Source organism: Lolium rigidum, chromosome 7 (assembly GCF_022539505.1).
Source record: "Lolium rigidum isolate FL_2022 chromosome 7, APGP_CSIRO_Lrig_0.1, whole genome shotgun sequence".
Taxonomy (NCBI): Eukaryota; Viridiplantae; Streptophyta; class Magnoliopsida; order Poales; family Poaceae; genus Lolium; species Lolium rigidum.
This window is the reverse complement of record NC_061514.1, coordinates 118,384,927-118,398,614: the sequence shown is the minus strand read 5'-3', so window position 1 is coordinate 118,398,614 and position 13,688 is coordinate 118,384,927. Positions and strand designations below refer to the sequence as shown.

The 13,688-nt window shown below is 46.6% G+C and overlaps 2 protein-coding genes across 4 annotated transcripts; one reads left to right on the top strand and one right to left on the bottom strand.

Moving 5' to 3' along the window:
- Positions 1-1,387: 1,387 nt before the first annotated feature.
- LOC124679114 (peroxidase 31-like) lies at positions 1,388-2,613 on the top strand. The gene has a single exon (XM_047214935.1). It carries the CDS (start codon positions 1,468-1,470, stop codon positions 2,470-2,472), a length of 1,005 nt encoding a protein of 334 aa, XP_047070891.1. The 5' UTR covers positions 1,388-1,467; the 3' UTR covers positions 2,473-2,613.
- Positions 2,614-7,133: 4,520 nt separating this feature from the next.
- Positions 7,134-11,830, bottom strand: LOC124675433 (serine/arginine repetitive matrix protein 1-like). Of its 3 annotated transcripts, none has more exons than XM_047211506.1 (8): positions 11,730-11,830; positions 10,490-10,629; positions 10,172-10,218; positions 9,222-10,066; positions 8,620-8,700; positions 8,083-8,145; positions 7,620-7,728; positions 7,134-7,542 (listed from the first exon to the last, which is right to left on the bottom strand). In XM_047211506.1, the coding sequence occupies exons 1-7, from the start codon at positions 11,775-11,777 to the stop codon at positions 7,657-7,659; spliced, it is 1,296 nt and encodes a 431-aa protein (XP_047067462.1). In that variant the 5' UTR covers positions 11,778-11,830; the 3' UTR covers positions 7,134-7,542; positions 7,620-7,656. The 3 variants fall into 3 exon arrangements, with proteins under 3 accessions (XP_047067462.1, XP_047067463.1, XP_047067464.1); XM_047211507.1 differs by having other exon boundaries at positions 7,134-7,509; XM_047211508.1 differs by having other exon boundaries at positions 7,134-7,728; positions 10,178-10,218.
- Between the last annotated feature and the right edge of the window lie 1,858 nt (positions 11,831-13,688).

Below are 13,688 nucleotides of genomic sequence, written 5' to 3'. Positions count from 1 at the left end.
CTGCTTGGCTGCTTTGGACACGGGAGCTGGCAAACTTGGTAACCGCCACGCTACAAGTCAGTTGGGTTGCTTTTTTTGTTTCTTGTTGACCAGTCAGTTGGAGTACGTACCCTCGTGCACGTGTAATGTAGGGCATGCCATGCAAGTTACAACAAAGACCACTTCAGTCGATCGGATTACTGGATTAGGACCAACCACCACATATGTGGCCGCCGGAAGGTTCTTTCTCGTTCATCCGTTACTCAAACAAATCTATTCGTCTGGGAGGCTGCTGCGTCGGCGCAGCGCGGCCCAAGAGCGCATGCACCGTCGGGAGGAGAACCACGAGGCCCAGGCCGCCGGCCGCGTCCGCCTGGAGGCACGGACCGATGTGGAACACGCCACCCTTCAGGAGCTCGATCTGTGCGGGAGGCGGATGGTGACCCTGCAGGAGGCGTAGCGCGAGCGCGCCCAAGCTACGCGGACGGAAAAGAGGAAGGCGGCCGCGGAGGAACGCCGCAAGAGGGCCGCCGCCGAGCCACCCAACTGCTAAAAGCTGGAGTGGAATCCTCACGCGTACAGGCCGCCCGCGTCGAGTGAAATCCACGACCCCACCGGTGAGTAGGCGGTGAGTCACCGACGAGGCCGCCGGTTCCGTACGTAGCTAGACTAGTAGTAGTAGATTTAAGGACAAATGTAATGACTAACTTTAATGAAGAAAAAATCTATCTATTTATGACACGCAGGCAAGAGGCGGACAAGGGGCGGACGCGAGCGGCCAGCAATCGGCGTCCATAGCCACGCAAACTCGTCCCAGATTTGGGCCGAGTTTGGATCGTCCCGGACGCCGCGGCCATCCGTTTTTGGGATAGGTCCGCGTGCTGGGCCGCGTTTTTTTTCGGTTGGACCCATCCGGATGCACGAGCGCGGGATGGGTCGCCGCGTTGGAGATGCATTGAGGGGGGCAAGCAGGGCGGCAGTGTTGTAGTACAAATTCATTGAAATCAATTGTGTACGTATAACATAAAACATGTATCGTTGGACTGCTTTCTTGTTCAAACTTGAATTTTTGTAGTAATTTCGTCGTTACCTGTAATAATACCACATCTAGTTCAAAATATAAGCAATTTTTAAAAGCTGATTTAGCTTACATTTCGAAACAGAGTAATAGTACTAGTAGTAACATTTTTAGCAGCTCCAAGATGCAGACCGTGTTTCTGTTTCATTCACTGTGGTGGGCCCTGGACCATGGCATTAAGAAATGTCACGTTCCAAGTTCCAACAAAACTCACCGCGCTTGCTTGCGGTTTTTTTTGCGGCAGAACATCCGTCCATCCTGCCTCGACCTCCTCACTCACATCACAATTACTCCACTCCTCACTACACTCCCACTAATCCCCCACTTCACCCTCGGCCGCCACCGCCTTTTTCCCCATCCCCCGTCTGCCCGTCCAAATCGCTCCAAGAACACCACCTCTCTCCATCTCCATGGCCGCGCCTCTCCGCCGCCTCCTCTTCTCCCTAGCCCTCCTCCTCGCCGCCGCCACAGCCCCGGGCGCGGCGGCGGCGGCCGCCAGGCTCTCAACCTCCTACTACAGCCGCAGCTGCCCGCGCGTGGAGCAGATCGTCTCCGACGTGGTCACCGCCAAGCAGCAGGCCAACCCTTCAACAGCGGCGGGCACGCTGCGGCTCTTCTTCCACGACTGCTTCGTGTCCGGCTGCGACGCCTCAGTCCTCGTCTCCCCGCTCTCCGCCGACCGCTCCCCGGAGCGGTCCGCGGAGATCAACCTCTCCCTCCCGGGGGACGCCTTCGACGCCGTCGCCCGCGCCAAGTCCGCCCTCGAGGCCGCCTGCCCAGGCACGGTCTCCTGCGCCGACATCCTCGCCCTGGCCGCGCGCGACCTCGTCGGCATCCTCGGCGGGCCCCGCTTCCCGGTCTACCTGGGCCGCCGCGACGCGCGCCGCTCCGAGGCGACCGACGTCGAGGGCAACCTGCCCCGCACCAACATGTCGGCGCGCGCCATGGCCGTCCTCTTCGCGCGCAAGGGCATCACGCCGCGCGAGATGGTGGCGCTCGCCGGCGCCCACACCGTCGGCTTCTCCCACTGCTCCGAGTTCGCGCACCGCGTCTACGGCGACCGGCGCGGCCCGGACGGGTACGACCCGGCCCTGAACCCGGCCTTCGCGCGCGCGCTGCGGAGCTCCTGCGCCGGGTACGAGCGCGACCCCACCCTCTCCATCTTCAACGACATCGTCACGCCCAGCGTGTTCGACGAGCTCTACTTCAAGAACCTGCCCCGGGGCCTCGGCCTGCTCGCCTCCGACGCCGCGCTCTGGGAGTACGCGCCCACCAGGGTCTTCGTCCAGCGCTACGCCGATAACCGCACCGCCTTCTTCAACGACTTCGCCGCCGCCATGCAGAGGCTCGGCACCCTCGGCGTCAAGACCGGCCGGCAGGGCGTCGTCAGGCGCCAATGCGACGTACTCGACTGAGAGAGACCGCCAGCATCCGACCACCGGCGTTGCCTGATGTTTGTACTGTCCCTAGTGAGATTGAGCAATGCTGCTGCTGCTGTATTAGATTGGATTTTGGGGCATGCTGTTTCTGAATTCTGAGCTGAACGAACTTGTGAATTTTGGTGATGCGTTTTTCAGCTTTTACGGTTACAGCCAGCGTCTGACCAGGGCCATCCGATTCAGCACTGGCGTCCGGCCGTTGGCACCTCACTTTCTGTTACAAGTCCCTATCGTCGCTGCACTTATCATGTGCCAACCATCCATTCCGCCTAGCCTTTGCTGTCTCGCACGATGGGATGGGACATCCACCGGAAGAAATCACACCATTCTGTCACGCACACACAGTATGCGAGTTGGCCATATATCAGAAGAAGCTGGAGTGCTGAACGATCAGTTGCTCACTCACTGCACTGAGAGCATCTCCAACGACTATGGCCAGTTTGGGACCTTTGATTCACCAAAAAAGTTCAAGAGCATACTCACGTTCAAGAGCACCCATTTTATCAATGGTGTTCTCACGCGTCCAAATACATTTTTAGCTCTCAATAGCGGTAGTCAAGATTTTAAAGAAGTGAGAGCTAGCAATTTTATCTTTGCAAAGAACCTTGAATACATTCTTACCCTTATTGCGTAGAGAGATAACCCAATCATGTTCTTCATACTCATCCTCATCCTTATCACAACGAGAAATATTAGGTTCCATGGTGGGAGATGCCGTGGAACCCTTGGCCATAAGGCATATATGAGAACCGTGAGATAAAGATGAGGAGTTACTTGAGGCACCTTTCAAGATCTTGTTTTGACCAATAGAATATTTGGTTTCCTCTACATTGTTAGTCACATAACCACTAGAGGAAATAGAAGCATTTTTATCATGGCCACAAGACAAAACTAGCATATCATCATGAGATTTATTCAACAAACTTAGACATGATATGCAAGGACTATCAACACAAGCATGTAAATCATTTCTTGTGCTAGATATATTTAAGTCCAAAGATAAACCATTGCAATGAGATATAGATGAAGGATCATCAATAGTAAGCTCAATATCAACATTGCAATTTCCATCACCACTCATCATATCATTACCTTGTGTCTTGCCACACATTGGTGAAGTGGATGAATATGAGAACTCATCACGACCAGAAGTGGAAGCAAAGCAATCATCCTTAATAATATTGGACACATCATATTTATCTTGAATATTTGTCCATAACTCATGAGCGCTCCAAAAAAGGCAAGTATGAAAAAGACCTACATATCTCAAAGCATTCATAAGAACATTAGAAGCTTGAGAATTGAGATATAAATTTTTCTCATCCTCTAAAGATAGATTTTGTGAATCCATAGGAGGAGAAAAACCTATATCTACAATTTTCTCCATATGAGGGTCAATGTCCCAAAAATGACTAAGCATGCAAATTGTCCAAACATCATAATTTGTGTCATCTAATATAAGAGTGTTATCATGCACTAATCCTCTAGCCGGCATCTTTACTCTCAAGGCGGTGAAACCTAAAATGAGAGACCTTGCTCTGATACCAATTGAAAGGACACGGATGTCGCCTAGAGGGGGGGTGAATTAAAACTTTTACGAGATGGGCTTAACAAATGCGGAATGAAACTAGAGTTTGCTTTGTCAAGCCCAACGACTATGGCCAGTTTGGGACGTTTGATTCGCCAAAAAAGTCGCACGCGCCTAAAGGACATATGCAATGGTTGATAAGACCGTCTTATCTTAACTGTGTCATGTAATCTAGATATGACAGTAAAACATGATGTACAATGAGTTATTTGTTAGTCTTATTTTTAGTAACTAGACATGATAAATATATGGTGAGACAAATTGTGCTAAGAGATCATCTCTTAGCTAAGAGAAGGCAAAGTCTTTTTTTGACTTTCTCTTTCCTCTACATCAGTATTTATCCTACGTGGCATTGCTAAGATATCACCATTATACATGCCCTAAGGGCATGTACAATGGGGTGATGTCAGCATTTTCTTAGAGATGCCACGTCATATTTTTGCTTAGTTGGAGGAGAGAGAATAAAGAGAGAGAAAACTGCCTTCCCTTAGCTAAGGGATCATCTCTTACGAAATAAGGAAAAACTATTTTCTCCATTGTATCACATATGTCTTCCCTTAGCAACAAATTTCCTACCAAAATTTAATTATTAATATTAATTGCTAGAGATAGCAGTAAGAGATAATGCGTTGTATGACTTATATCTAATGCCTTCTCTTACTGATGTGGCGGGGTAAGAAAAGACATGCCTTCTCTACCATTGTACATACCCTAAGACGCCACCTCGTGGCGGTTCAACCGGCCGCACCGGGACGGAAATTCAGTCCCGCTAAGGGCTTGTTTGGCCTTAGAGTTCTATCGGGGATTATTAGTGGGGATAATCCGCAACAAAACTTCAAATCCTTAGTTATTCTAAATGCATGTTTGGTGCTAGAGTATTGAGCAAGTTTAATTCTCATTTATCCTCATTTTTCCTAAATTTTAGAGCATCTCCAATCGCGTCCCCCAAAGCACGCCGGATCGAGCGTTTGCGGAACGTGTTTTGTTCGTGCCGCGTTTGGGGGAAGTCGCTCCCTAGTCGCGTCCCCCAAACATTAAAATATTCTTTTTTATGTTTTTGCATTTTTATTTCAATAAAGAGAAGAAATATTCCACAAACTAATACATAATTGGGAACATGGTTTACATGAAGATATAGTTTGGAACATGGTTTTCCACAAACTAATACATAGTTTGAACCATGGTTGACACAAATATAAAAAATTGCAAAAAATCTAAACCTAACTAGGCCGAGCATCGAAGGTTTCGTGTGTTTGCTGCCAAGAAAGAACACTCGAGGGTACACCCAGTCACCCAAACTGAAAAATCCAGCTGGTGAGGGTGCCCCTGTTGGTTCTTCCGAGGAAGAACATCCAGAAACCTTCGTGCATTTTTTCGCTACGAAGAAAAAACAATGTTCAATCGCCGTCCTCCTCGGCGCTGTCAACGTGGTAGTTCCGGCGGCAAAGCGTCTCGTCGAACACCTTGACGCTCATGTCCCTGTTGCCGAAGTAGGAGAACACGAGCACGAAGCCGGCTTCGAGGCGGTGGTAGCGCGCGAACTTCTCCCAGCCGATGTGGAGGTACATCTTGCCGCGTGTGTCGTAGATCAAGTCGACGATCCACCGGCAGCAGTGGCAGCCATCCTCCCGCAGATGCAGCGAGCCCGGGCGCTCGTCGTCGGCGACGAAGTCGGCGAAGTCGTCCGGCAATCTCTGGATGCTGTGTGGGTCGCCCTTGAGGACGGCGATGAATTCGAACAGCATAGGCCCCTCCTCGTCCTGCCTGTTCGATGATGAGGACGACGACGGCGTCGCAGACAACGGTGAGCGTGCAGCTTTGCCGTGGCCGCGAGCTCAGCCTCCGCCTCTACCAGCCATGGCGTCGACTCTTGAGATGGTGGCGGCTAGGGTTGGGGAGAGAGATGCTAGGGTTTGTGTGTGAGAGGGACGATGAGAGGCGGCCCTTTTTTATAGGCCGGAGGGAGGCGGGGGAGCGGTGACGGTCATTAACGCCGGCACGCAGAGGTAGGCGCGACGAGACGCTTTGCTGCGTCTATGCGGGAACTGCACCGTCGCTGCGCGCCAATACCTTCCGTCGCGAGGTAGGCGACGGTTAGGTTAAAATTCAATGTGCTGCTGATGGGTCGGCCCCGCCACTCCCCGCCTCGCTTTTCGGTGCGTCCGGCGTCTCCGGTGCGTCCCCTGTGGAGCGGGGACGGGCTCGGGGCGCCGAACACCGTATAAACGGCTTTGGGGGACGCGGCTGGGAACATTTTTTGTCCGGCGCGCTCTAAATTTCTTTGGATGATTCATATATTTTTCTGATCAGGAAAAATAAAAAATTATGTCAGTTATTTTGAAGTTATTCTAATCTTGTACACACAAAAAATTGCAATTATTCATCTACGGCTGAAATTTGGATTTATTTTATCGATGCAAATTAGATTTGGATAGAAGAGTACATTCTTTCTAATATTTTAGATAGAAGAAACTATCTAAAATATTAGAAAGAATTTTGCTACGCGACTGGAGATGCTTTTAGTGTATGTTTCTTAATCCCAATACTCTACTCCTGCCAAGCGGATTGGCCATATATCAAAGAAGCATAATCTCGTGTCCAAAGGTTGCACCCGCAACAAAGGGCAGAGCAGAATGCGTTGCCGCCGGTTCGCACATGGAAGGGAAAGGTAGCATTGGCACATGCCTTTTCTCGTAGAGCGTCGGGCCGGTCCATGTCGGGTAAACCTTTCGATTGCGTCTTAATAGTGGACCATGGAGGCCACGCTGCTGGCGTTCAGAGACAATCAAAAACAGATGGACCGATGCCGGGACAGGGAGCATCTGGGGGTTCTTCGATTCGACCCCTTTCTCGTTACAGTTTGGATCACGATGATTAGGCGAAACATCTATGGCCACTTCCCGGCCGAACAGTTCGTGTCATTGCATCATGATTAGAAAAGGACTACGGGCAGGAGCTACTTGCAAGGATCATGCGGAGCCACCAGCTATTCAGCTGTAATGGCTAACCACTGTTTCCAGCTAACATCTACTCATGAAGCAGAACGATAGTACAAGCAACAGAATTATGTACCATCGACTTGCTAAAGCATGCCAATGTAATAAGGTTGTCTAGATACATACAAATTTTGACAAATCTCAAACAACTTTCATGGAACGGAGGAAGTATAAGCACTCAGACTGGTATAAACACTGGCCTAGTACTCATCAGTAACCCTCTGGGTGAATTTGATGGCCATTTGGCATACATAATTGATTGGATTAGTTGTCACTCCCATATGTTCCCGAAATACAAAAAAAGCCCAGGCCGATCACGCTGCTAGACCCATATGTACCCATCTGTTTTAAAGCCTGCCACTCTTCACAATTACTGACGGGTAGCAGATCGTGAATGGAAGAATTGGGAGCATCAGCTGACAGAGATGACTTTATACAAGCCAACAACATGGCAGCAATAATCTATCAGCAACAAAAATAAGGTTAACTAAGACAGGCTACCGGTGAGGATATACAAGATCCGCAGCAGGGTAGCTTACATCAGTAAATTGCATTCCCCAGCCAATGTTCCACGTCCTAGATCATCGGGCATCTTTGCCATTGTTTTGCATAGGGTGCCGCTGCTTGGAGAATCTTCTTCCGAGGTCCCTGATCCATGACAAACTCTAGTCAAAATCAGAACTAGTACCAAAAAAGCCAGAAAAGAAAGCCTAAAATCTAGGAAAGAATGTGCTGCAAGCCTGAAACCCATGTCTAAGTACAAATGAAGCAGCATCACGTTTGAATTGCCTTAACATAAATGTCACCAGCGTGTAGTGACTGTAGTCACATAGAGACTAGCCTTTCTACAGTGAATCTTTTGAATGAAATTCAGATACAGAACCTTATTGTCATCATCAAGAGTTCAAGACTAACAACAACAGTGCTGGAGTAGAGAAATACATACTTGGAATAAGAGCATCGCTAAACATGCTAGCATAATTGAGCTATACAAATACTTACCATTGGTACTCCCATATCTTTCAGGTCACCATCTTTCATCTGACTCAACGCAGTCATATCCACCTGAAAACAAGTGAATACAAAGCAAATGATGAACCATCGTAGTGATTAATCCATAAAGCATATGTCTAAATAAGTAAATATACGCTCATGAAATGCTCAAATTGACAGTTTGGACATTTCAGAAAGAAAAGAAAAAGCTTGAGACAGCAAACAGATAGTTTAAAGATCCAATAGGTGTAACCAACAGAAGAGCAAGCAGAGGCATGAACCTATAGAATGATAATCATGAATGAAAAGAAAGATAAGAGACTAAGAACAAAATTTCTAATAAATTATCTGCAAAAGAACCGCTAAAGCTCTTTGAGGGAGCACAGCTTCATAACTCCACTCAAAAGATCAAATATAAGCCTTTCAAATACGACTCAGTGTGGCTAGCCAATACATAACAGATACCGGTATCAAAATGAAGATTGTATATTTGCGCATAAGAAACAATTAGAAGTTGGAAACAAATCAAGAAGTAAAGGAAGTCACCTCCTCGCCCTGAAAGAGACAAACATACTTCTCAAGTCCCAGTGACTTCAGTAATCCAGTAACTGTCAGCGGTACTTCTGTCTGCAAAAGCACATAGAACAATGTCAGATAACTCCAGAGCAAATGTTAACTATAGAATTCATATCCAAAAGCTCCCTGATATAATTGGCCTGAAACTCAGCTAATGGTCATCATAACTGGAAGTTGATTTCTCACATACATAACTATGTATGGGTAAAGTGAACAGAAATTCAGCTATAAGCTGGAACTACGAGCAATGTGAACAAAACTAAGCTGGTGGTCAGCATAAGAATGGATGTGCCGGATATATGTGTATAATGATGTCAACTTTAGAATATCTTTTGGTGTTCTGAGACTGTTGCACTCAGAAGCACAAACACAGAACCTAACTAAAGTTCAAGATGAACTTTTTGTAATAAGTTCATAATCGAGCACCATTTTCAGTTTTAATTGCCAAGTATCCTATCAAGAACAGCATTACAGGACAAAGAACAGATGTGGTGTCAAAAGAAAATTTTAAAAGCTGAGCACAAAAAAAGCAACGAATCGAAAAAGCAGAAGCCTATGAGAGAAATACAAACCAGTACAGTGTCCATAGGCAGACGTGCGCCAGATGAACTGATTCCATTAGCTGGTTGTACTGTATCAAGCAAAATGGTAGAATTTCCTTCGTAAGGTTGATGGGTTCTTAATGTGTCAGGAACATCTCTTGCGATGTGACTTGAAGATCTTGTGGCACCGACAGATCCAGGAGGTGGAATGGACCTGGCCTGGTCATACGTTCTTGGGGGAGACATGCCTCTTCGAACACTTCTTGGGGGAGATATGCCTCTTCGAACACTTCTTGGAGGAGACGAGCCTCTTCGACCGCTTCTTGGGGGAGACAAGCCTCTTCGAACACTTCTTGGGGGAGACATGCCTCTTTGAACACTTCTTGGGGGAGACATGCCTCTTCTTGGAGGAGACATGCCTCTTCGGACACTCCTTGGAGGAGACATGCCTCTTCGGACACTCCTTGGAGGAGACAAGTCTCTTCGAACACTTGGAAGATTGTCTGGGGAGCTATGCCTCAAACCACCAGCAGTCCATGAGGAATAAGGTTTTCCTGAAGAATCAAACTTGATCAAATCGTCTGCACACCTTGCAGAGGGCAATTGGCTTGCAAGAGTAGAGGCTCTTGACTCTGGGACTCTCCCCCTCGAACCATACCCAGATCCTGATTCTGGGACCTCTCTCACATCATAACTAGATCTTGATTCTGGAACACGCCCTCTTGCTTCATATCCCTGGAGATTCTTTGAATTCCGTGAAAGTTTTTCACGGAGATCAACTCCATTCTGTTCTGTCTCACTGTTGCTCTTCTTTGACAAGCCTTTCCTCATTAGCTTCAGCCTTAAATCATGCCTGCCAATCTGGCGAACTTCAACTATTATGCAGCCCAACACATGCAAGAAAAAAGAAGTGTCAACTAAACAGCTCACTATTATATTCTAGCATATGGGATAGCAAAAAACGAAATTTTTATAATCACCCAAACCATCATCTCCAATCTGCAAGCTGCTGCTTTCTGTTTGCCGTCTGCAAAAGAACAGCAAAATTTATAAGTAAGCACATGCAAATAGAAAATGGACGTGAACCGCTACAGCTAGTGCTTTCTTAAAAAAACTAAAATAAAGCTGTAGCATATGTTCAAGGGTAATAAGAAGTTGAATAATTTGCAGAGCAAAGACACAATGAGAACCTGAACTATCTGGTGTGAATATTACTTTGTATGTTACACCCTCTACTTAGAAACATCACAACACTTGTTTCAAGAAACAATGAATACTAATAGATTGAGGAAATATACCTTTTATTACCCTGCTTGCTTCCATACGAATCAGGATCAACCACAGTATTTCCTAATCTCTCTCTAACAGGTCGCTTTCTTCCTGATAATGGCAATTCATCATCAATACCAATATCAGAAATAGTTCGCCTTTTAACAACCTGCACCCAGAAAATTGAGGTTAAGAAGCTAAAGTTGTACAATTCATTCTGAAGCCTTACAAGGAAGAGAAAATATCTAAGCAATACAAGGCACTGACAACCCATGCTAAACATCCACAACACGGGATAAATTAAAAAAAAATTGGACCATTAAGTTCCTGAGTTCGAGATAGTTACAAGCGCCCTACTATGTCCGAGAAGCCAAATAGCATACTAGACATCAAATAAATCAAGTTGTAGCCTGAGTTAGTCAGCTAAGAATTGTAAAAGTGCAAACGAGAACGAGATGGATTTGACATGCATTCTAGCACCTTTCCACTAGCATCACCACAAGCTCTCAATTTAGGATGCGCTATAACGGTAATCATCAGAACAACCGGCAGAGAGCAATGAACCATTGGGGAACAGGGCGTACCCTGAAGATCTGAACAGAAACCAGAAGAAAACATCCAATACATAATCTTTGGTATTGTCTCCTCAACTAAAAATTGTGTTACAGGCTTAGTCATTCAGGCGCCATTAGTCTCTACAGACATACTCAGCGGCATAAACAATGTACTCAATCCGCATCGGCACTTTCCCTCTCAGCATTTCATCCAGTTATTTACTCATCCTAATCGTTCCTAGTCTCATCTTATTTCTCTGAAGGGGCACCAATAATAATCACTCCCCTTGCAAAGATATCCAGTGACTCCTTTCCTAAATCCCATAACATTCGAACATTCAGAAACATTATCTCTGTTCGTGCATTTGGTAAGCAGCAAACTAAAATCTGGACACTCTACTCGCACACTAATCAATACCTTTAGGAAATCACAACAACTTCCTATCGCGTGACACTCACTTAGAACCTTCAGCGGAGACGAAGCTGAGGCCAGCAAGGTTCCACCGCTTGAGGCACAGAAACAATCGCAGCTATTAACACTGGAAACCGGGCATCTCGCCGCGCGAGCGCGCGCTATAGCTACGGTTTGGCTAAAGCTGCGCATCCGATCGCCTTCTAAATCAGCCGAACGACAATCGAATCTAAAACGAGGAATGATAGGCACGGCGCAATCCGGCCGGGTATTGGAGCGCGGAGATCCTGGGCGACGGCTCACCTGGCCGCTGCGTCCGAGGGTGATGGTGACCTTGGCCGAGGATGCCATCGCCGCAACTCCGCCGCGCCCGCGTAGAGGATAGCTTCCGCCGGGGAGCTCGGACGGCGGTGGCGCGGGGCGGCGCGACGCGGGAGGGGGCGGTTAGGGTTTGTGGTGAATGGAGGAGATTGGGGCGTGCTGAAGTTTACCGGCGCTTGAGACGGGAGTGGGGAGGAGGGGTTCGATTCGATGCATAGACGCAGGCCTTTTTTGAGCTTTTGGTTTTCCTAGAAGAAAATTTTAAAGGTTTTTTTTGGTAATAATTTTAATTCTCCCATATTCTAGCTTATTTCATGACGTTTATTTGTCTGTCTTCTCTTCCGTATTTAGTGGTGTGATGATCCCTTTGTGATCTTATTTTTATATATATCTTTCACTAATATAAAAAAACTCAAAGGGGCAGATTTAAACAATCTAAACCATCTAACCGGCGAATCCTCGGTTCAGATTAAGGCTAAAACAGTGTTAGACACCATCATCACATCCCACCGTAATCAGATCACCGAACCGTCAGATAAATCTCCACTCATATAAAAAAAACCTAGAGCGGCGGATCCAAACAATCTAGGCCATCTAATCACTGAATCCATCGGTCCCGATTATGGCTAAAACAGTGTTAGACGCCACCTTCACATATTCACATCCCACCGTAATCAAATCACCAAACGGTAAGATAAAAGAAAAAACCCCGCTATGCACAAACCCCCAACCTCCACTTGTAATCGCACATGTGTTTATTGTCGCGTAATTGCACACTGGTTATTACACATGGGCACCTGATTGCTTATAAACGTGTAATTGCACACGGATGGCTCATAGACACGTAATTGCACACGAATGCGTAATTGCTCACGCAGATGCGTAATTGCTTATAGACATGCAATTGTGCACGAATGCGTAATTGCTCACACTAAATCGTAATTGCAGATGGACGTGTAATTGCTTATAGGCGCGTAATTTTTTATAGGTGTGCAATTGCACATGAACGCGTAATTAGACGAGTAATTGCACCTGAACATGTAATTGTTTATAGACGTGTAATTGCTTAGAGAATCTCCAAGAGATGATGTATTTTACATCACCTGCTTTTACTTTTTTTGCTATTTCTTTTGCATCACTTGTTTTTGCACCAAAAAGTCAAATGATGTAAAATACACCACCCTTCCTAAGTGTGCTCGAGAAGGTGATGTATTTTACATCACAACCTAGGTGATGTATATTTCAGAATTGCAAGCATATGGATGAATATCATATCAAAATGATTTGAAAACACAAATTAAATACAAACAATACTAACTAGTACATTGCACAAATAGTTCATCATTATTACATGAGTAGCTCTTCATCAACTTGCACACAAATAAACTCACAGACATGCATAGTTTATCACAAACACTCGCAGTTCATCTACAAACTCACATAGTTCATCACATAACTCAACGACGCCCACCACTCCGTTGTTGCCCCCACCATGTCCACCACTCTTTCATGAGATCCTTCTGAAGATTTTGATGGATACCTTCATCACGGATCGCATGACAGCACTCAATGAAGCGGGAGACGCGATCTTGCTCGAAGAAGGTGTCGCGCAACTTGACCGCCTCCGCAATGTATTTGAACAACTCCGTCCACATCCGAAGCCGGTGGGGGAAGTAGCGCTCACGATAGATGGACGGGTGCGGGTCATCAAAATAGTTGTGCATCAGCCGGTAGTCGGCATCGGCCCTTTCTCTCTTGAGTGTCTCACATCAAATGACTGAGCCGCCATGTTTCTGGCGCTTATTCTTGTGCGCGTGCAATGCAAGCACCATGCCTATGTCTTCTCCACTTTCATATGAAACTCTTAGTCAGATGTCGTGTAGTCATACGAACTCGAATTCATCTACATTTGATTGTGTCGATTAACAACTACACTACAAC